We start from the raw sequence: 23,048 nt of genomic DNA, 5'->3' as shown, positions 1-23,048 counted from the left end.
TTAGACGGCGCCGTTTTGTAGCACATTAGGGCACGGGAGGCAACCCTTACCAGCCCCAGCCCTAAGCCCCTGCCCCCCTAACCAAAACGCGCTCCTGCCTCTCTCACACTCAGCCAGTCCGAGCTCCTGCTCCTCCGTCACTTCCGTCCAGCCACCGCCTGCTACCTCCGCCGACGCAATTGCGAACTTGGAAGCCACGGTCGCGGCGTCGCATCTTCCTTCTCCTCCGTTGCGAGCAACCGTCGCAACTTTCTTCCCTTCCATCGCGCAGCCACCGTCGCAACGTCGAAGCCTCCGTCGCGCAGTCGTCCCGCCGGCGCCAGCTCTATTCCACCTTCAGCCTTCGATCGTGCTCCACTGCTCCCTGTCCCCCTCTTGCGCCAGCTCTGCCCTGTTCTGCGCTCCCTCAGTCCCTGGTATTCAAATTTTTTTTTGTAACTATAATTGAATAAATTTTCATTAATTTTGTGAACTGTGAACTGTGAACTATTAATTTTTTTTGTTGTTAATCTTGTGAACTGTGAACTATTAATTTTTCTTCTTGTTAAGTTAATCTGTGAACTGTGATTTTTTCTTTTAGGATTATGGATAATTCTGAATAATTGCTGTTAGTTAATCTGTGAACCTTGCTGTTGTTACTGGGTTGAATAGTTGTTGAATAATGTTAACCTTGCTCCTTCTTCCTCATACTCTGCTCATTGCTCACTGCTCAGAGTCTCATACCAAAAGTGATGGTTGTTTCCTTGCTTTTTCTATTGTTCATTTATTGTTCAGATTCAGAGACGTCCCTTCCCTCCTTTGCTTGGTTAGATCAGTATGATTTAGTTTATTTATTGAAGATCTTGCCTAGTTTTTTTTGGTGCAGAATCACTTAGTTGGGCATTTGGTTAAATTGAGATAATTGTGCAGAACCATATATTGAACGAATGCTGGATGGAGGTTGCAGTTCTTATTTTAGCTGGTTGTTTTAATTAGTAGGTTGCAGTTCCCGTTCTTGTTTTGATTGGATTAACTTGTTTTTGTTAACTTGTTTTTGTTAACTTGTTTTGTTATGTTGATCTTACTAGAACGGTTCGATGACCAGTTCGGTATTCAGAACTTTGGTTTTTACAAATAGGTCTCTCCTTCATCCTTTTGCTTTTTTCTTTTTTTTTTGTTTGTTGCAGATGACATCGTTCAGCACTACCATGAGTCACTGTCCTCAGCCACCTCCAACTCCTTCCTCAGCCTCTAACCATCTCCCCGCCACCTTCACATCCCTCAACAGCCTCCTCTCCCTCTCCAACACTGCTCTCCAAGTTACTCCTCCCCCTCCCAACCTAACAACCAACCTCATCCCATGCCCCTTTAACCCCAACCACCTCCTGCCCCCTGACTCCCTCTTCCACCACCACCTACGCTGCCCCTCCTCTCCTTGCCCCATCCCCCTCCCTTTCCAGTCCCTTGCTTACCCTAACACACTCCACTCCCCTCCCAACCGCACCCTCTCACTCCAACCGTTCTTACACTTCACCTCCAACTTCTTTTACCGCCATTGCCCCGGTGTTGTTTCCTTCTCCAACGCCAATTCCCTCACCACAGAAACCCTCACCCTTCCATCCCCTCTATCTCTCGATTGCACCGATTCGATAAACAACAGTTTCGATTACCGGAGTTTGCGTTTTCGCCTCCTTCCTTCTGAATACTGCGCAATTATGCGCGAACTAGAATCGTGGAACGATTTTCCCCCTAAGCACTCAGACTCTATTCTTCGCGCCATTTTAGGTTTAGGGTTTGCGAAGGAGCGTGACCTGGCGCCGTGGATAATAGCGAACTCACCTCGATACGGCGTCGTAATAGACTCGCCTATGCAGAAACACATATTCTTGCTGTGTTGTCTGTGCCTCAAAGCGATTCTGAGAGAAGCTCTTGCTTCTTACATGGAGAAGCGAAACTCTGAGTGCTCCATTTTAAACGAGGCACTGACGTGGCTGCAATCTCAAGTTTCGATCTTGTACGGTGCGATTAATGGAAAGTACTTCATTCTTAATTTCCTGAAGCATTGTGTTTTAGTTGGCGCTTCCGTGCATTTGCTGTTTCCTTTAGGGGAAGTGGTTTCCGCGGAAGCTTCTGATTTAGGGAAAGAATCCAAGGATTTAGGTGCTGACAATTGTGGCATCGATGATTCGAAATCTGATAATAGAAACGAGGAAGAGATCAATTGTGTAGTCAAAACAAAGATTTTCGAGTCTCAGGTTTCGGCAGCTGTTGCAGCATTGCATGAGCGGTCTTTGCTTGAAGGCGAAATTAGGAGAATATGGTTCTCTCATCAGCCAAGTAAACAGCAGCTGTACGTTGAAAATGTTATCTTACTCTCTTTTAGATGTATTCTGCAATTTTGTGCCGAGTCTTTATTAGTGTTGGCAATTTCTTTTATTTTGTCCCCTTTGAGCATTTTCAATCATACTGTTTTGTGGATATCATTATCATAAGCTACTCCTTAATATGTAGAATTTTTTTCCCCATAGGTTTGCTGAGCACTGTTATCTGTCTGAGAGAGCAAGTGAGGAGCGGGGAAAGCGTGTTGATTATAGGCCTGTAATTGATCATGATGTTCTTCATCGGCAGAAGTTGGCAAAACAGGTACTTTAAGGATGGTTTATATTACCGAGGAGCATAATTCCCAATGTTGTATTTGCATTTTTGTTTCTAGCTGGATGAGTCTCCACATTTTACTCCTCTATCATTGTTTATAATGCAGAAATACTTGATTTGATGATGGATGATGAGTTAGGGAAATTAGTTGTTTATGTTACCTTGGATATAAAACCAGTATGGGATCAACGGACTTATGAAATACATGTCCTAAGTAATGGAAATAGCATTAACATTTATGTCTGTCATTCCAATAACTGATACATATTTTCTATTAATAATAGGATTCATCTAGACAAAAGACAAGAGAGGAATTGCTAGCTGAAGAAAGGGATTACAAACGTCGGAGAATGTCTTACCGTGGGAAGAAGATACAGTCATCAGCTATACAGGTAGAAGTGCAGTATTGGTAGGAGGTTTTTGGTTGATATGTGTTTTTGCACTGTTTACTCAACATTCTTTGCAAAGAATTTTTATTTATTTTTTAAATGACTTCTTATCTCTTATTTAACGTATATTCCCAATACGAAACTCCTCATTAAAGGTGGCAAGGGACTTGATAGAGGAATACATGGAGGAAATCAAGCAGGTTGGAGGGGTTGAGAATCCTGTGAAAGTTTCTGAAGAAAATGGGATGTTTCAATCTAAACCTCCCTCTGGTGATGTCATTCCTGTGGAAGTTAATAATTCCCGGAAAACTGCTTATGACTCACATGCAGTGATAATCACTAACTCAAGTTACATTGAGCAAAGATCATACACTAAGTGCTCTGAAAAAACAAAACCTGAGGAGGATATGCCTTCTAGACATAATGAGCAACATAGAAGACAACATTACATGAGCCATGATTATGTAGGAGAGAAACAGAATGCTGGTAAAGTGAAATATGATAAAGATAATGATTCTGCAAAACCTGATAGACACAGAAGTCATAGCCAATCATATGAGCATAGCCATCATCATCAGAAGCAAGATTACTCAAAAAGAAAGAAGTATGATTACTCATCAAGAGCTAGGGATAGGTGGCAAAAGGACTCAGACAGGAATAACGTTTCAGACTCTTCCATGAAGGATGCATTTTCAGATCGATACATGCCTTCAGAATCTCTTGATATTTGTGAGGATGACATCTCCTCTGTTGCCAAATATACCAAGCCTGAAAGATTGTCATAAGGAACTTTGTTCAGAATGTCTTGGCTAGCTAGAATTGTTAAGTTTTTTCTCCCATTGGTAAGTTATGCTAGTTATGTTTCTGATTTAAATGTTGAATTTAAAGTTTGGATGTTTACTCTTACTTTTAACGTGGTTTATTTGCATAACCTTGCAGTATTAACTTATCAAGCTTCAGCAATTTTACCAATGTATCCTTCTTTGTATCCTTAACTGTGAAAGTACATCTCTAAGAAAGCTTTCTTTGTTGTGTAGTCTTTCTGTTCTTTATCATTAATCTCAAGGTAAAAGCAACAAGATGCCAATTAAGTCAACAGCAATTAAATCTATTACGTCACTAAATTTTCTAATTCACTACGTGATTGTTTACTTATATTTTTTATTGTAATCAATTATGTTATGCATGTGCTAGGATAAAATTCGGGGGATATTGGATAATATTCCTTGTTTTTGCTATTAAACTATCTGACTATTGAAAGAGCAATATGGTATTTAGTTATTAATGTGAAGCAGCTCTACTGACACCTTAACACTTAACAGTCTTATGTTTTTTGATGTCTCAATAAGCACTGATTAGATGTGAATTATTGTTTTTTCGTCTTTTCATTTTTCAAATCAATAATAGTTTGCCTCCTGTTTACTGCCAGCCTCTTCTAAACCATAGCTTAGAACAGTCCCGTGGAAAGGTTATCATTTAAAACAATGTATTTATTAAAAGAAAATTTATTAAGTGTTTCAGCATTATGTGATGTCTATATGCCTTTTTACTTGGCTAGCTACTCTTTTGCTCTGATTTCAAACCTGCTAGAACCAACAGAATGTGTTAGTATTCTTGCAGTTTTTCCCCCTCCATTTTCTTGCAACACAGATAAAGGATTGGTTTGTTTAGATTTTATGATTTCCTATTTTTTTTAAGTTACAGCTACATATATGCAACTCCATCTTACTCTGGATTTCCTTTTTTTCTCCCCGTTGCTGCTTTGAACATGTTGCTTATATTACCTGTTTATGTTCTGAGTACTTTTTATTTCTTATTAAGTCTGACATGATCACTTATTCTGACCTGATGATGTATTGCTTCTCCGATTCCAGGGTGTTTTGCCTCTGATATCCTGCCTTTATAGTTACTCAATATCCTATTTGGCATCTTGCTTCGTCAATTACATTTAATTCTGATATGGTTCCTAGATATACTTCTATTCCTCCTCCATACACTGTCTTGTCAATTCTTTCTTATTGTGTCCACTAAGTTCTGTAATATATGATATTTTTAATAGAAAAATATTTCTTGGCAAGTTGAGGTTGCTTATATCCTTGTTAGTTGGTGCTTTTAACTTGAGGTGTTCCCTGTATATTCTTTCTTTATGTCTTCTGTTCGATCTGATGAAGGAGGTTTGCAAAATTGTTACGACGAGAAGATATGTCACGTTGTGAAAATGTGAACAGGTGCTCCAATGTACTATAAATAGATCTTTTATGCTTGCTTTTGGGTATTGTTCATGAGCAATTTTTTTTTTTTTTTTGAACACTTTGAAATTGGGGGCTTCTATATTGTCGCTTCATGGATAAATTGTATTAAATAGTTTGTGTAACCAGATGTAGAGTTAGGTTCATGGTTTTGAATAATATTCTAAAGTGTTTTTTAATGCTTGAGAATAATTGCTGGACGGACAACTTTGCTCCAATATTCTGGTTACTTGTGTTTTCCGCATTCCCTATCCTGAGATAATTGTAATAGTTATATGCTAATAAAAATTCTGTTTTGTTATTACAGGTTTTCTGAGTCTATTGAGGTCCAGATGCTGCAATAGATGAACTCTGTTCAACCTTTAAAATTAGTTTTACTAGTTTATACATTTACATAATCTTTACATTGGTCTAAAGATGTTTGGCGTTTCGATGGCCCAAAAATATTTTAATTAAAAAACTGTGAAAATACCTAACATACCCTTTAGTTTAGCCGTAGTTTTGCCACAAGTTATTAATGGTTTAGCATTTGCAAAGTGCCTTCATCGGTGACCTCTCTTGTACAATTACATTGATAAATTAAATTAAGGCGGAAAAAACCAACTATTTTCATGTGAAAAAGAATCCGAACTCGTTAAATAATAATGTTAGGTGCCATTTGCGTTAGTCCTTAGGAATCTGTGTCTAACACACATGAATTTGTTTTATTTGCAAAAGAAGCATTAACTTATTATTGCATGGAAAAAGTTTGGGAATTAAAATAATTTAGCTATAATTAGCCAAAAAAATTTTAATTTGACTTTATTTATATAATTTTTTTTATATTTTGATTTTTTATCTCACTCTCTTAACATTTAATTTATTACATTGTATTCCTAGTTATTAGAATGTAACATATCGCATATTAATGAGATCTTTTGTAATTTGATTTTTATATATACTATTGTATTAAAGACTAATCATAATAATATACTATGAATATCATTAATGTTAATTGATTTTTTTTTTGTAATCACTAATTTATTTTTTTCTTATTATTTCACTGCACCTAAGTAATATTAGAGGTTAGAGTAATGAGTAATCTAAATTTTAATTGTCATTAATTTTAATTAATTTTTTTTGTAATCACTAATTTATTGTTTTACTTATGTAATATTTGCTTTATGTTTTTCAAAGTGGAATAATAATTTATTTTGATTTTCTAACACAAATATTTTCAATTTTATCATAATTGGATTTAAAAAAATATCAAATACTTAAATTAATTTATTCAAGTGACAAATTTATTCGTAACATTCATAAGTTCATGTACATAACATCTATAATTTCATATTAATAACATCCATAATTTCATATTTATAACATTCATGATTTCATACATATATGATGTCTATAATTAATAAAAATTTTTAACTAATATTACCAAATTTCAAATTATATGTTTTATTGTATTTTTAAATTATTATCTTATATGTACACTTATGGATCATAATTTGTATTATTTTAATATTTTTTATTTAATATTCATATGTATACTTATTTATTAATTTTAATATAATGAGTTAATAATTATTTTTAAAAATTTATTTCTTAATTTATGTTTATATTTCATTTTTTTATTTTTTTAAGAGTCTATATGTAAAATATGAGTTATATAGTAAAAATTATTAAAATTTTTTAATTTAACATTCATAATTTTATAAGTATAATATCTATAATTTTAAACACATAATATCTATAATTAATGAATTGGTGTTAATTTATTATTTTATTTTTTAGGTTAGCAACTAATAATTTTAGACATTTTTAATGAATAGAGACTAATCAAATATAAAATATTTTTATTTTTTATAAAATATATTTAGATGATTTGATATTTTTTTAGGATTAAAAATATTAAAATTTAAAATTTTTATTTGAAAAGAAAAATTATAAAATTATGAATATAATAATAATGAAAGAGTATTTTTTTTAGATTTAATTCACATTAAATTTAGAATTGATTTTTAGTATAATTAAATAAAAAAAGATAATTATAAAAAAAATTAATTATATCAATTAAGTCCGAAAAGTGATCCACACTCTCTTATAAATACAAATATTATTGATAATACATTTTTATTTATTGTCTATAATATTTTCGCTACTTATTCTCTATTGCAATATTAGTATTATAATAACTCTTCTTAATTACAATAGTAACTCAATATTTGTCATTTACAGTTATATCCTAATTTTTTATTATATCATTTAAGTTTGCCTTAAAGTAATTTGAAAGAAGCACTTTCATCTAATGCTGATTCAACGTAAATCCAAACACACAATATCGTTATGTCCTGAAACGTTATCCCTGCCTTGAAACATTATTCCTGCAAATTGCAAAATAATAATAATAATAATAATAATAATAATAATAATAATAATAATAACATTATTCCTGCAAATTGCAAATTGCTTCCTCGAGCTCGGCGTCCATCGTCTTTGTCTGCTCAGCCGCGCTTCCGTCGCCGTTTGTTTGCCGTTCACGTTCGCGTCTTCGTTCGCGTTCTTCGCCGTTCACGTTCGCGTTCTTCGCCGTTCACGTTCGCTCGGCGTTCACCGTTCGTGTTCACTCGCCGTTCACCGTTCTAGTTCGCATTCGCGTTCGTCTGGAAGCCACGTTGCTCTGCTTCAAACTCTGCGACCAACCCGCGCGCTCCACCTAGCCGTCGAACTGCTCTCTTTTGTCCCCGCCGTAAGTTCCCTAAACCCGCCACCAGACAATACACTCACACAACACCAATACTCTGCTTCAAACTCTGCAACTTCTGATTTCTATTACAATAAGTAACTATTAGATTTGGTAGTGGTTTGGATTTTTTCATAGACTGAATTATGTTCTCTGCTGTATCACATTGATATTAAGCTTTGAATTCTCTTATTTCGTTTTAATTTTACCGCACTCAACATGTTTGATGAAATGCTCTAACCATATTTCTGGTTGGTTTTATAATTTCTAGCGTTTAGAAACTTAGTCAGTTGATTACATGTGAAATTAGAATAATTGGAACTTAGTAATTAGGAAATTTTAGCTGCACAAATAGCATCTTTGCAGAAAACACATTAGCATGATGATTCCACTTGCATTAGTGTTATTCTGGTAAATTTTAACTGTTATTGTGAACTTGTTAATTTGGCTAGTTGGCCATAGTCCATGGTTTCAAAGCTACAATTCTCAGAATGCATTGAACCTTGAATCTCTATCATAAAGGGTTTCACCTTTATTGTTCTTATTATAATGCATGTGCTACATTTAGGCCACAGTACCATTTTCCCTTATTAGCTAACCACCCATTAGTCTTTTCTCTTGTTTCATGGCTTAAGTGGCAAACCACAATTCACCACATGTGAACCTTGTGGCACCACAACCATCACTAACCATAATGCTTAAGTTAAATAGTTTATATGCTTAGTTCTTAGCACAATAAGAAGGATAGTTCATAGTTTATATTCTTAAGTTAAATAGTTTATATGCTTGAGTTTGTATTGACTATAAAAAATAAATAAACTGATTATCTCTTTTTGATATGGGGTGTATAAAGTGTACCTGTTTGTTAAAGGTGATAAATTACTTAATATTCATTTATGTTAACTTTTTACTTAATACTAATTAATTATTAATTGCTATCTTTTTTTAATTTGAGGATTGAATCTTGACCTTCAAACCTTTAATAATGATGAAGATGTGGAAAGTGATCAAGAATAAGGATTGAAGACTCTTTTATATTTAATGATGTAATATTTTTATTATGGTGTTAAATTTGTAGTGATCAAACATTAACTTTCTTTAATTTCAAATTATTTGACATTGTGTGAATTTTATGTTTGTATTTTAATTTAAGTATGAATTTTAAGTTTTTATCTTAAGTTATATATGAATATGTAAAAATTAAAATGTTATTTAATTTTTATAGGGGTGGGTAGGGGGCAGGTTAGGGTAGAGCATTCTACTACCCGCGGGTAGGGGTGGGGGCAGGTAGTAATGGAGTGAAAGGAGGGCGGGGCGGGGTCGGCTAGGGCTAAAACCCACCCCACTGCCACCCCTAGTTGCCGCCTCCTCTTCTCAGTATGTTTTTGCTTGTTTTTGTTTAATTTTGTTTTGTTCTAGAGGGTAACGTTCTGGTTTTTGTTAAACTTTGTGTTAAATAACATTTCAGTTACACCCTCCAGCATCAGCAATCCAACCAGAAAAGCACAAAATAAAAAAAGAAAAAAGAATGCAGGCTCTGACCCTGAGCAAGAGGCTCTCTGCATCCAAGCCTCTCTTCAGAATCTCTCCTAACCTCATCACTCAATCATCAACCACCTCCTCCTCTTCCACCACCTCTCCGCCACCTTCGTCACCGATCTCTACCACAGATGGCGGCTCCTCCTGCCATCCCTTGGCTCTCCTCAGCTTACTCCGCGCTTCCAGGTCCGCTACCCAAAGCCTCCGAACTGGTGTCTCCAGATCTGACGTAAGCATCACCGTTTCCTCGATTCTCTTGTATCGCTGTCATTTTCTTGCACGATTTCTTGTGGCAACACTGATAGTTAGCAAATACTGTTAGAATATTTTAGTTTTCGTTGTTTTCTTGTTCTCATGATTTATGTTTTTTCCCTGCTTATGGTGCAGGTTAGAGATGTGAATCTTGCTGGAGGCCAAGGTTGCGATTTTTATTTCTTTGTTGTTATTTGCTGTTTCTGATTTAGTTTTTGAGATATTTATTGTCACTGATGACTTCAATTTGTGTTGCTATGGTGGTGGTTGATGTGGACGTGTGGTGTGTGTGCTTTTAGTGCGCGCTTATGAGGTACTACTTATTAGTTATTACTATTTGATTGATAGAGAAGTTGGTTGGGTTGTAGGTTTTAGTTAAAGATTTTTGTCTAATGTGTCATTTGATTAAATTTCACTAGGTTCTGAAACTTTATCGCCCCAGTTACGGAACCGGAATAGCAACTTTCAAGGTTTCATTCTGAGATTTCATATTTTTTGCTCTTAGCAGATTTCTTATTTGATATGATTACTGTTGCATGTTATGCTTCCTTCAGCTGTTTTATCTTGATTGAACTACTTCAACTAATCAATGGATTGATTCATCTTAATGAAGGATTTCATTCTTTTGCTAATGTTTGAATTGGAGTGTTGTGTTGTGCACACATTTGTACATATCTGTTCAACTTGATAAAATAAGGAAATAGAATTAGTAAGGATATTGAAAGTGTGATTTTTGTCAGTTGAAGGAACTATTATTGCTAGAGGCTTTCATGTAATTTTTAATATCCTAAGTTAAGGGGAGGGTCTTTTGGACATTTTGTTTGGGGATAATCTTCTGGGAATTTCTTCACTCAGAGAAATAGCTTGGCTTTTAGAGCCAACTTTGTTTCCACACTCCAGTGTCTACCTTATAATATGCTTGGGAAGTGGGACTGCTTGGATAGTGGAACATTTTCATAAATTATCAAGAACTTTTTCCCCCTCTTCTGAGCAAGATGTTGAAGGAAGTGGATAGAAAACGAAAAGCTTTTATTTTGTGTATGCCTATTATCTCAAGTTCTCAACAATGTTTGAGAGATATATCTGCAAAGCTGTTTGCTCCATGCAGAATCCGTTTTGCTCTATCATAGACAACAACAAAGTTTCTCCTTTCTTTTTCTATCACTAGATGTAATGGCCTGGCAATAGTGTGCTAAGTAGTAACTTTCCTTAAAACTACTACCATATATGTTAATGCTGCATCTTAGATTGTAAATGCTTCAGTCTTGTTAAACCATGTGACAATGTCTCCCAGGTTCAGCCTCACGGTGCAGCTGGTTATGCCACTGCTACTACTACTGGCGATAGCATCCAGAGGTTAGTTGGTGTAAATTCAAAGCATTCAATGATAAAATTGATTTTAGTTTCAGTTTTTCAAGCATCACCATCTTCTGTTGTATTAATATGCTTATTTCTTGGCCTGATTGCTGAGACTAGTGGCTTTTCTGGGACCTTGTTTGTTGGAATTTTCAGTTTATATGTAAATATAGTCATAACTGCTATTTTTAATAGAATAAAAAAATAACATTCTTGGATAGTTGAAGGGGAAAATATGCAAGAGGATAAGACATGTTGAGTTAGCATCTATGAAGCATGAATGCAGCCTATTGATTTTTCTTTTTATCTTTTTATCTTTTGGAGCAATTTCAGACCACATCTTGTCATGAAAGCCCAAAATAAAAAACTTTTTATTAAAGGGGCATAGAAATAAAGACTTATTTTATTAAAAGGGCATAGAAATAGAGGATACCAATTTTATTAAAAAAAAAAAAGAAAAAAAAAATCTTAGATACCAAAGATGTATACAACATGCTCCATTTTTTGGTGAGGGACTTAGAATCGATACCTTGTCTGTGTTGGATTTATTTCTTTGATTTTGGTGTGTAGTCAATTATGTGTCTGTCTCTGTCCATGTTCGAGTCCCTGCCCCATAGGTTACCATTAATTTCATTATCAGAACACTGTGCCTGAACATTCTTCATTTTTGTTTGGATAACTTGCTGTTAATTAATCTAGAAGGATGACCTTTAGTGTATTCATAAAAGAAATCAATTTAATCATCACAGATCAAAATCCACCCACCTCAATGTTGGCAACAGAAGAATCTTGCTCAACCCTAGAAACTTGCTTTTGCATCTATCTCTTTCCAATCAAGATTTTTAAACCTTGTCGTCCTAATTTTAGGAGTATTAATGATTTTCATCGTCATCCATGTGACGTGATATTGTTTTGATTTTTGAACTGCTACCATAAAACACTTCTCCATATGCCAATCCTTAAGTATATACCCTGCAACTGAATCTGTGAAGCTTCACCTAACAAACATGGTTAATTCCTTTCATGTTTACAAAGGCTCAAAGCTACAATAATTACTTATTGCACTCATACACTTTGGTGCTTGTGATTTATTGAGTAATGTTAAAATGTTTGGGTGTCTTCGATGACGTCAAATCTCTTCTGGATCATGAAACATTTAACTGGAGGTTAGGTTATATGAGGTTACGAAATAAAAATTAACACAATGTATTCCGTGTCGTCGTCCTTCAATTTTAATCAACTTGGCCACTGCTGAAGCAGTTGTGTTCATTAGTTTTAATTTGTGTAATATTGGCTTCAATATCACGTTGATCGATGTTTCCAGCACATATTATTTTTTATTCTAAGGGCCGAATGATTTGGGGGCTTTAGCCTGGATTTGAGTGGATATCTTTGTGAGATAAAAATCCAATTGTAGAGTAAATAGTGTGTGTTGGATGAGATGTTCGTATTAACTCCCCCCCCCCCTTTTTTTTGAGTGAATACCCCATCCGGTCCCTGACAATTATCTCGAAAGGACAATGAGGGTCCCAAGAAAAAAAAACACCCAATCCGGTCCTGATCTTTTTTTTGAGACAGATTAGCCCCTGTGCCAAAAAAAAATAACATTGACTTTTTTTTGGCACAGGGGTCTCGTTGTCCTTTCGAGGTAATTGTCAGGGGCCGGGTTGGGTTTTTTTTTTTTGTCAAAGGTCTCGTTGTCTTTCAAGATAATTGTCAGGGGCTGTTTTGGGTTTTTCTCTCCTCATCTCTCCTCAAAACTCGCTTTCCCATTTCGTTCTTGATGATAATAAGCTTGTCTGGGGTATGCATTTGTAAAACCTCAATCTTGCTTGTCCTAATTGGGTTCAGTCTATTCAAGCCTAAAGGGGTCAGCAGACTGGTCTTTAGGTCTTGAAAATTTGACAATAGAAGTATCATTGAAACATTTGTGAAATCCTCTTGAAAGTAGAAACTGGCACTTTACAAGTCTGGTTTGATTAATTTCCATTTCTCCCTAACCATTGTTCGGCATGTATATAGGAAGGAGCGAGACAGTGGATTGAGGAATGTAGGTCCGAAGACAAAGAGAGAACAGCTGCTAAAAGCCACTGCACTTGTCCCACTTCTTTTGATATTCCCAAACGCCTATTCCATGCTCGCAGCGAATCTCTTTGTATTCTGGCACATAAGTGCTGGTATTGAAGAGATTTTGGCTGATTATGTCCACCATGAGATGACCCGAAATTACGTCGTGATTGCTTTCAAATTGTTCCTGATAATTGCAATGAAGGATGTGTTCCTGAAATTTGTATTTGTGTAATAAGATAGCTCACTAAAAAATTGTGCTTGCATTTCTGCATAATAAGAGCCCGATGGAGTGTTTAGCTATATTGGAAAATGTTGGAATTTAACAATCAGATTGGTAAAATTTATCTCGTATAAAATGTTATTAAACTGTGTAAGTTAACAAAGATTATATTTGGTTTATATATGTTTTTATATTGTAGAACACTTTTGGAGTAAAGATTCAGAGTGGTTCATTAGTCTTTTGAGAAATTTAATTTTGATGTTATATTGTTAAGGGTTTAAAATTTAGTAAATTTTATTAAACTTTTTCTCAAATAAAAAGTTATTTATAGCTTATGATATGTCTAATAATTATTGGATGAAATATATTATATTATCATTGATTAATCACTATCTAATTAGGGTATTGGAGTGGCATTGTAGATATCACCCTAACCACTGAATACAACTTTTTGGTACGGTCATTATCCCTCTTTCTATATCACGTTCGAAGGTAACATCAGAATACATATTAATTTTATTGTTAAGTGTAGAAAATAGAAATTTAATTTTAATATAATAGATAATAAATAAATAAACAAGTTAAGTGGTATATCATTATTTTCTAGATACTTTTTTTTTAATATTTTATTTGTTTGATTTATTAATTTTTTTACTCTACAAAACTGAATACGTCTTTACGAGTTTGATCTAGTTCATTATGCAGCTAAATGCATTAGCTATGATAAAGAAAGAGGAAAGACGAAGGCACATAATATAATAGCTACAAATAAAGTTTGAAAAAAAAATAGAAAATATTAAAATGAAGATATAAACCATTTAATTAGAAAAAAAACACCATTCTCTTATTTTGTTTTAATTGACATCAATCTTCATCTTCATTACTAACTCTCTCTCTCTCTCTCTGTATATATATATATATATATATAAACTTAAAAAATATTTTGATTTAATTATTTACTAAAAAAATACTTCTTAAATTTTTTTATAAAAGAAATTTCACATTTTTATTTTTAATATTAGGTTAATAATGATATTTTTTTAAATTGTGGTATACTGTGATATTTTTTTAAAATGTGAGATGATTTAATTTACGGAGTATAAATCGGACCGTTCAATTTTTAAGAAGTACAGAAATTAGACCGTCCGATTTTTAGGTACAAAAATTAGACTGTCCAATTTCTGTCAGACCCTCCGATTTGTGTATTCCAAATTTTTTTAATTTTTTAAACACAAATCAATAGATCCGATTTGTGTATCCCAATTTTTTTAAATTTTTTAAACACAGATCTAATTTATATACCCCTCATAATTTTAAAAAAACACCAAAAATTATCGCGTGAACGTATAACATTCATTCTACTTTCATATCCAAAAAGAAATTTCTTACAAGAAAATTCTTCTTTCAAAAAGCTAATCCAATCCCACCTTAAACCTAGTTTACTCATATACCGAGACAGGAGGAGCGCTTCGAGGAGAAGAGGAGAGAGAGGTGTTCTGCCTCCGCCTCCGCCACTGTTACTGCCACGATCTGCCGTCCCGGTCCGTTGGAACCGCCACAGGTTCTGCCACCGCCTCTGTTTCTGCCTCTTCCCCTGCCCCTGCCTTTCCGTGACGCCGTCTCTTCCTGTTTCTGCCTTGCCACGCTGGTGCTGCATGGTGTGGGTGTTGTTGCGGGCTACGTTGCTGGTGTTGTTCGGCCAGCCACCCCACCGTTTTTGTCCTGCTCCGCCATTGCCGCTGCAGCTCCGCCACCATACTGTCTCAGTTCTGCTCTGTCTGCTGGAGCCATTGGCTTGGACGTGACCGTCTGCTGAAGCTACTGCCGAGGAGCTACTAGCTACCGCCACCGCAACCTCACCTCCATTTTCTGCAAATTAATCACTTTGAGGTAGGGGTCTTAAATGAAATTAAGCGCTATTCTCTTAAAAACCTATGAAGCGTTTGGTAAAATTTATTGCGTTTGTTGTGATTCTTTGATAATTAAATGAGTATAATGCTTTTGGATGAACGTGACTATGCTTAATTGTGATGACTTGATGATGTTGTTATATGTTGTATTATTTAGCTCTAAGCAACTTTTATCAAAAAACAAACGAATAAAAAAGCTCTACGCAACTGAAATTATGTGTATAGATTGGACAAAGGATATTCTAAGCATACGATTAAGCTTATTTGAGCCTTGCAAGTGACTAACTAAGATTGAGGTGGGTTATGTAGGGTTGGATTTCTGTTTTTATGTGTCTAAAGGGATAGTTGGATTAATTAAGAAATTGAGTTAGCAAATTTAACTAGAGAACTTCTAATGATTATTGTCGTTTTAAGGTAATTAGGATTGGTGTTCAAGAATATAATTTAGCAATTTAGTATAATGTAAATTAGTAAAATATTAGGTAATCACTAGAATTACCCTAAGGTTAATTTCAAATATGGTTGAATTAATGAATTGGTGATCAAAGAGTACGTTTTGTAATGTTCTTGCCGTTTTATATAACATGATCTAAGCATAGTGTATGATGGTAAGGGTGTAACACAGCTGGTGTGACGCATGACAAACACTCAACATCTTCCTTCCGCTGCTTTCGCAACCACCCCACCAATCTCACTGGATGCTGACTGCACTGGTACTCTCTCTCTAGCATTTTCGAATATTCTGATTGCTTTTGGCTGAATTTATTTATGATAGAGAATGGAAGATGGATTGAGATGAGATTTACCAATTGTATTGCAGTTTGAAATCTTCTTATTCCATCTATTTCTGTAGGGATTCAAGTAACAGGGAATAGCTACATATAAAATTGGAAGAAATAGAACTATAAATTATGTAACACACTATTGCTTTATCTGATGATCACGTTTATTTGATGGGAGAAACTCAGCTTATTGTGTCACAATATGGTTTTATGATGAATCTGTACTTCATGATTGTAATATAGCCGTAACCTACGGTTTACATCTGGAGAGAAAATAATCACAAATACATCTAAATCTTAACCCTGTCCTACTGGTCAAGGCTACATGCATCAAAGAAATTAAATATAAAACAACACTGCTATACTACCTTGATATAACTGCAGTGTAGCCCAAAATAATAAGTTGTCCTCATATTCAATAGTCCTTATAACCACGTTAGTCTTGCATCATTCTGCCCTTTGAGAGTTTTATTGTTTGCAAATGTCATATCCCTGTGCTCAGTTTCAGTGCTGTTGATCAAACATTAACATGCATTATTCATTTGTTGACTTTGAAAATGTTTACAGATTTGGTACTATTTTTAATGCACTAAATGAAGATCCACCCATATAAATGTTAGTTTTGAAAACATTAACATCTAATGTCAACAACAGGTACTTTTTAAAGAGTTCAAACCTTCAAATATAGAAAAAGAATGGAACATTGCAAATACTGCAGATTGCTACATCTTTTCTTTTTATTGTGTTTTGGGGGGAGGGGGGATGTTAACTATTTTGGCAAACACAAATAAGAAACTTAAATGATCTAGAACTTAATTCTAGTAGCGCATGATTTTACCCAGGATTATTTTATGTATATTAAAAATATTAATTCTATTCATTTCCCCCCTCTATTCCTTAAGTCAGGAATAGCATCCTTCCCAGAAAAAATCCAATATAAGAAGCTTACCTTCTTGACTTTTATCCCACTTGGTAAAAGAATATTATGCCTTGCATGAGGATTTCATCTAAACTAAAAAAGATCAGGATCAATAGAATTTCCTTGCTGGGGTTTGGGCTTCCTGCCTCTCTTCTGCAGCATTCAAGGACCCAAGCTTGGGGTGTAGCTTCTTTTTTCGGCTTATTCAGCAACCTCAGTTTAGTGGCAGTAGCATCTTCCTTTTGATCATTCTGATATTTTAGACTTTGGTCTCAAGCTGGAGCTGCCGCAGCTTATGGCTAGAGAAATGGGAGGGGCCCTGACATAGAAAACCGTGTGGATAACGAGCCCTCTAATGACTTTTCTCCTTACATATTGGCAAACAACTTTGTGGCCTGAAGACTTGAAAGGGTTCTTCCTAGCTTGGTTGATTCCCTCCTAGTGCATCACAAGATCTGATGAGTTACTCCCTTGCCTCAAGTGAGTGAACTAAACTACTGGCATGGGAGGATCTATCCCGACGGATTCAAATCATGAATGGACTTAGTGCACCTATCAACTGTAGGGGTTGAGTACATCAAGAGTAGGTCGTTTCATTAGGGGATTGTGAATTGCTATGGAGTTCTCTTGCGTTGTATAGACTAGCTCAACGTGTTATTTGCTTCTATTGCCTATCATAGGCTAGGCTTATAACCTTACATAAGATCTATTTCTTCTATAACAAATATTCTTTTTGTTTGAGAGATTTTACACTTCAAATCAGATAGCGAAAAGCACATTCACCGTAAACCTAATAATCTTACTCAGTTATATATATGAGGCCAATAATGTGATGTCACGAATGGATGAAGCAAGCACTTTTGGATGGTATTGATCAGAGCCAATCAAGCCTTTTTCCATCATTGATTATTGTTGTTAAGTTGAAATATAACCATGATTTATTTACGATAGAACATTATGATGTTTGATGTGTGTAGCCAACTTCATCTAGTTAAACAAGATGACTTGTTGTTTTCGTCATTGATCTATTGATTATGCTATACATGGTAAAGGAGATGCCTGGGTTAACGTAACAACGGCAAGGATAATTGTTAGAGATATAACCATTAGTGTTACCTTCTCCTATCAGCTTAAGCATTTGGGATGAGTGGTTTTTCGTGACAATAACTACACCAACATCACAGGGGGTTCTAATAAGTGGCTATATGTGTACAAAACAAAAAATGAATGGCTACATTATTGATGACAATGCCAGCCATTTTAAAGTAGATTATGCAGAGCTATAGAAAGTGGGAATTAAAGCAGGTTTTAAACTTTCTCATATTCGCTTCAAATATATTTCAAAGGACTTGGCCTCCCTAATGTTATACATAAGGGATTCAAGCGAGACTTTCATTTTTTTGGGTGGGGTTATTAGCATTTCTATTAACTCAATCTAATATCAGTGGAACAACAATTAAGTCATGTCTCAATAGGTAGATTGTATTAACTAGGTCTCATTGGGGCTTGTACGGGCCTTTTTCGCACATGTTCAGACCACCTTAGATATTAATCCTGCACTTGATCCACTGTACCTGTGTATTGTCTCAACAATTATCAGTACATGAAAGAAGAGGATCTATTCATTTCCCATGAACAAAAAGATTGAAGTCATTGAAACAACTAAACCTTTCTTCATGCCTTGTCTGCATGCTGTGGACATGATGTCTGATAATCTATGTCTAAAGTCTTAAATTAATTCCCTGTTTAGCAATTATAGAGCATGTGGTAATCCTGAGAGCTGACACATGCAATTATTTGCAGAAACACAGATTCCTCTGCATAATTATCTAGGTTACTTTGGTTTTAAAAAGCTATTTCTTGATATGATTTAAAAGTAGATTATTCTTTCAACTACTAATATGTACCTTTTGCAGGACAACAGGAAATGGTTCGACAAAGTATATATTCCAATTTTGTGAGTATGGTCTGAGCAATTCTAAAATGGACTTGCCTAATTGTGATAACCAGCTGGAAGTTGCCGTAAGGAAGACAGCTCTGAGAGATCTACAGAGTGATAATAAAATGACAAAGCCCACCTTTGTAAGCTCCTCATTGTTGAAGGATAGAGATGCTGGTCCTGATTCTAATAGTGTTTCTGGCTCCAAGAGACTCTTGCCTGATTTCCCAGTGAATCACCTTATTCAACAATCTACTGGAAATAATGCTGCAAATGGACATCTTGTGTATGTTCGCAGAAAATCAGAGGCAGAATTGGGCAAGAGCACTGCTTGCGAAAATCCAAGTATTAATGCTTATTGTCAGCATTTGAGCCAGCTTTGTTGTGAACAGGAGACTGCTCAACTAAAGCCTCTGATAAAGGCACCAAAGGTTTCATGTTTTCCAGCATTTGCACCTTTTCCAATGACTTCTTCAATGAGCTCATCCAGAAAGCCTTCGGTTCCTATTTCTCTTGGGAAATCTCCCTTGAGGCTACCACCGGTTGAGTCGAATTATATGACAGCTTCTTCTGGCCCTGCCAGTGGTAATCCAAAGGGATTGAAAAGTGTGCATTGGGAGGAGCGATACCAACAATTGCAGATGTTTTTAAGGAAACTAGACCACTCTGACCAAGAAGAATATATCCAAAGTATGTCCAGAAACCATAAAATAATCCCTTAACTGCTTTGTTATTAAATTATTGAATTTGTGGACGGCTAACAATGTCTTTTGACAGTGCTTCGATCACTTTCCTCTGTGGAACTTAGCAGACATGCTGTAGAGCTGGAGAAGAGATCAATTCAGCTATCACTAGAGGAAGGTAATGGAATCTTTTTGCTTATTTTTTTTCTTTTTTCATTGGGGGCTTGGTTGATGCTAAACAATGTTATCTACATGTGATGTGGAGTTGGACATTGGCTCAAATGATGCTAATCATCGAAAAAAAGCTAAAAGCAGATATGCTGAAACAAAATGCACTGTCATTGCTGTTATACTTATCTGCTCGTGCTGTATTGTATTATGCTTTTTTTAGGATTTTGTCAACTTTTTACTTGTAGATGTATTATTCTTCCTCCTCCCTTTAGTTAGAATTATAGTTGATGCTCTTTAAAGTCAACTGCTCCATTTTGCTTTTCTTTTTCTTCTTTACTTTATTTATTTATTTTTTAAATATATGTCATTCCTAGGATCAGTAATTCTAGAACGTGGGTGGTAGTATGTGGTCATGTGGACAAGATTTACATATAGTTTTGCATTTATTCATAGTTGCTGCTGTCAGTTAGCATCCCCAACCTGCTTATGTGCATTCATATCCATAAAAATGTTTCAGCAACTACTGTTTCAGTTTTAGCAAGCATCACATATTTTCAGACATCAGAAAGCTGATGATCTATTTTTTCTCACGTTTTTGCATTACCACGGTGACAGCGAAAGAATTACAGCGTGCTGCTGTTTTAGATGTCTGGGGAAAATCAGTGAAGAAATTCAAAGAACCTGAAGACACTGCCGAGTGATCAGATAAGTTGAAGATATCCTCATGATCATCCTAGCAGTTGAGCTCTTATTAACTTAATGAAGCTGTAGAAATTTTATGACTGATGCCTTGTGTGCTTGTATGTTTCATGAGTTTCTCAAGTAGACTACGAATTTGTCTCACCACTTTATTGTGAAAAAATCAGGAATTTTGTACGGTAATGCTTCTTTCTGCTTGCAATTCAGCAAAATTGTTTTCAGAATTTCAGGGAGAAATGTAAGCCGCTATGGCAAGATAGCCGTGTAGAATTAAGAAAAAGACGCTCTTATGTATTTTTTGAGTGAATCTATTTTTACTGGGATAAAAATTACCTAAACATATATAACAAAAGGAATTTTAATAAAAAAAAGGGCGCTTTTTTTTTCCGGAAGCTACATGACATTCAAATAAGCATTAATCAGTATTGGTTTAGTAGATTTACTAGATTGAATCGTGATCAACATTTTTTTGGTAGTGTTCCCAGCTAATTTTTTTGCTTATTATGGCACGGAAAGGAGAGAATGATAGATGGTCCGATTTGCACGTTTTAAAATTTTTTTAGTTTATCTCTTTACCTTCTAAATATTTTGTATCTCAAATTAAACGGTTTTACATCTGAGATTAATATTCTAACAGTACGTAATCTAGAAAAATATCACTACTAATCCAATATCAAAAATAAAAAGTGAGTATTTTCTACTCTTTAGAAATGGTTAAAAGTTAAAACCTCGTTGTCTCCTTGAAAGATTTGATATTGACCACTCGATACTATTCTTTTGAAAGTCAAAAAATTAAACTTCAAAGCATAATATCTAGTTTACATGATGATATTCTTTTGTTTTAAAGTTCACTTCTAAAATGTTATCTAAATCTCTCCTAAAATGGTATCCAAAAGAGCTTGTTTGGAATGCTAGGAATTAGAATTTACTCAAGAGTTGAATTCTGGTTCTTGCTTTGGAACAACTAAAAATGAATAATTTGAATTCCTTTGAGAATTCTAATTCCCATTTTTTCTTCATTTGTAAATCAGACCAAAATGGGTCTGATTTCCAAATCAACTCTCACACTCTTCAAACTTGAATTCTATTCCATTAATATATTATAGTTATTCCAAATCATAAAATTGAATTTCAAATAGAAATGAATTCTTTTCTTAATGGAAATAGAATTCTTTTCTCATGTTAAATGGTTTCCAAACAAACTCAAAGATTCATTGAATAAGTCCTAAAGACGCGAACAATAAATTAGTCCTTGAAAATGCTTAGTTAGCTAATGAAGGAGATGAGGTAGCAAATTCTAAAAAGTTACATAATTGTGTGACATTGTTATTTATACGTAAAACTCCATATCCAAAATCCCAAAATAAAAAACCGCATGTTGGTTGCGCATTAGAGCAAGAGTTTGCGGTGGGTTTGCAACAGGTTTAGAAGTTGAGAAGTATATAGTATTGTTCCAATGGTTACCTGAAACGGTGATTTGGGCTTGAACGTGAGGTTTAAACTCTTTTTGGGACAACGACAGACTTCAATTGGTGTCGAGGTGCTGTCGTTCGAGTTTCTCGTGAGGAGGTGGGGGTGGTACCAGCAAGAGACTCCAATACTTAAGTTAGCAAGAGTTCAAGCAGGTTTTTTGTAGATTCAGTTCTGAATATACCTAAGAGTGTCAGTGTATTTATAGTAGAAAGATAATCAACTTTTAAGAGGAATTCCACCTTTAATGGTGGATATTCGTTCCTTTTTTCCTAGGGAAGTTGTTGAGATCTCCCTTCTAGATAAGTGTGAGATATCTTAGGAGTTAATTATTCATTTAGATAAGTAGAGTTGAACTGTTGTCGTCACGCCCGATCTTCACGAGATCGGGTAGGTATAGGGGAGGCATTTTGAGGTTAGGTATGAACAGTGTCCCTACTTAAATTCGAGCTTTTATGAGGTCGGGTTCAAACATTTGTAAATTTTGCATGTTCTTTCGAGTGTTGACACGTCACTCGGGTATACCGCCTTTCAGGAATAGGTCGGGTACTTAACATATTTTTTGGAAAATTTGAAATATTGCGCCTCTTCGCGCACGTTACCTCTATGGTTACTTTGGTAATCGTGCGTCATAAATGAGGGGTAGGAAATTACTCCCTTGCACTTAGTGCCTTATAAATACCCAATTCTTTTTCTCTTTCTTCTTTTTCGCTCTTCCTAAAACGTTTGCACTGTTCATTTTTTCTAAAAAAAAATTCTCCATAACCTTCTTCATTTTATCATTTTGAATTTCTTGCCTAGAAATTTTTCCTTCGCTCGTTGGAGGTTCTTGGATCGTCAGTGTCTTGTTGTTGAAGTGCCCTTTTTAGTTTCACATTCCTTTGAGGTTGGCTCTTTATTCTTTTTCTTCTTTTCTTTATTTTAGTGTTCTGGGTAGTGTTACTTTTTTGTTAATTACTAACAATGACTGCTGATATAAAACGTTAATTCGTACACATGGTCGTTAAGTGTCTACGTGTGCAAACTGAACAAATCAAT

General features: G+C 35.0%; 3 protein-coding genes across 8 annotated transcripts; all 3 read left to right on the top strand.

The window, feature by feature from the left end:
* Nucleotides 1–19: 19 nt before the first annotated feature.
* LOC112740861 (U11/U12 small nuclear ribonucleoprotein 48 kDa protein) lies at nt 20–5,896 on the top strand. Of its 2 annotated transcripts, XM_025789541.3 has the most exons (7): nt 20–416; nt 1,167–2,329; nt 2,508–2,622; nt 2,919–3,026; nt 3,179–3,865; nt 3,963–5,251; nt 5,580–5,896. In XM_025789541.3, exons 2-5 carry the CDS (start codon nt 1,167–1,169, stop codon nt 3,806–3,808), a joined length of 2,016 nt encoding a protein of 671 aa, XP_025645326.1. In that variant the 5' UTR covers nt 20–416; the 3' UTR covers nt 3,809–3,865; nt 3,963–5,251; nt 5,580–5,896. The 2 variants fall into 2 exon arrangements, with proteins under 2 accessions (XP_025645326.1, XP_025645327.1); XM_025789542.3 differs by lacking the exon at nt 3,963–5,251.
* A 1,653-nt stretch (nt 5,897–7,549) lies between these two features.
* Nucleotides 7,550–13,640, top strand: LOC112740859 (uncharacterized). Its single transcript, XM_025789537.2, has 7 exons — nt 7,550–8,006; nt 9,469–9,768; nt 9,927–9,957; nt 10,091–10,104; nt 10,211–10,261; nt 11,086–11,147; nt 13,170–13,640. Exons 2-7 carry the CDS (start codon nt 9,529–9,531, stop codon nt 13,447–13,449), a joined length of 678 nt encoding a protein of 225 aa, XP_025645322.1. The 5' UTR covers nt 7,550–8,006; nt 9,469–9,528; the 3' UTR covers nt 13,450–13,640.
* A 1,123-nt stretch (nt 13,641–14,763) lies between these two features.
* LOC112740858 (uncharacterized) lies at nt 14,764–20,723 on the top strand. Of its 5 annotated transcripts, none has more exons than XM_072213540.1 (5): nt 14,764–15,327; nt 15,961–16,060; nt 18,965–19,677; nt 19,765–19,848; nt 20,457–20,723. In XM_072213540.1, the coding sequence occupies exons 3-5, from the start codon at nt 19,032–19,034 to the stop codon at nt 20,540–20,542; spliced, it is 816 nt and encodes a 271-aa protein (XP_072069641.1). In that variant the 5' UTR covers nt 14,764–15,327; nt 15,961–16,060; nt 18,965–19,031; the 3' UTR covers nt 20,543–20,723. The 5 variants fall into 5 exon arrangements, with proteins under 5 accessions (XP_072069641.1, XP_072069643.1, XP_072069640.1 ...); XM_072213539.1 differs by having other exon boundaries at nt 14,793–15,327; nt 15,973–16,060; nt 18,973–19,677; XM_072213541.1 differs by having other exon boundaries at nt 14,797–15,327; nt 15,973–16,060.
* The last annotated feature ends 2,325 nt before the right edge of the window (nt 20,724–23,048 follow it).

The sequence above is a fragment of the Arachis hypogaea genome, chromosome 14 (assembly GCF_003086295.3).
Source record: "Arachis hypogaea cultivar Tifrunner chromosome 14, arahy.Tifrunner.gnm2.J5K5, whole genome shotgun sequence".
NCBI lineage: Eukaryota > Viridiplantae > Streptophyta > Magnoliopsida > Fabales > Fabaceae > Arachis > Arachis hypogaea.
The sequence above is the reverse complement of the archived record's forward strand: the minus strand, read 5'-3'. Positions and strand labels throughout refer to the sequence as shown.

Coding starts and splice junctions, on each gene's coding strand:
- LOC112740858 (XM_072213539.1), top strand. CDS start 15,985: ATGACAAACACTCAACATCTTCCTTCCGCTGCTTTCGCAACCACCCCA. Junction 19,678..19,764: donor CCAAGAAGAATATATCCAAA/GTATGTCCAGAA, acceptor GTCTTTTGACAG/TGCTTCGATCACTTTCCTCT. Junction 19,849..20,456: donor TCAGCTATCACTAGAGGAAG/GTAATGGAATCT, acceptor CCACGGTGACAG/CGAAAGAATTACAGCGTGCT.
- LOC112740859 (XM_025789537.2), top strand. CDS start 9,529: ATGCAGGCTCTGACCCTGAGCAAGAGGCTCTCTGCATCCAAGCCTCTC. Junction 9,769..9,926: donor CTGGTGTCTCCAGATCTGAC/GTAAGCATCACC, acceptor CTTATGGTGCAG/GTTAGAGATGTGAATCTTGC. Junction 10,262..11,085: donor CCGGAATAGCAACTTTCAAG/GTTTCATTCTGA, acceptor AATGTCTCCCAG/GTTCAGCCTCACGGTGCAGC.
- LOC112740861 (XM_025789542.3), top strand. CDS start 1,167: ATGACATCGTTCAGCACTACCATGAGTCACTGTCCTCAGCCACCTCCA. Junction 2,330..2,507: donor CAGCCAAGTAAACAGCAGCT/GTACGTTGAAAA, acceptor TTTTCCCCATAG/GTTTGCTGAGCACTGTTATC. Junction 3,027..3,178: donor TACAGTCATCAGCTATACAG/GTAGAAGTGCAG, acceptor TCCTCATTAAAG/GTGGCAAGGGACTTGATAGA.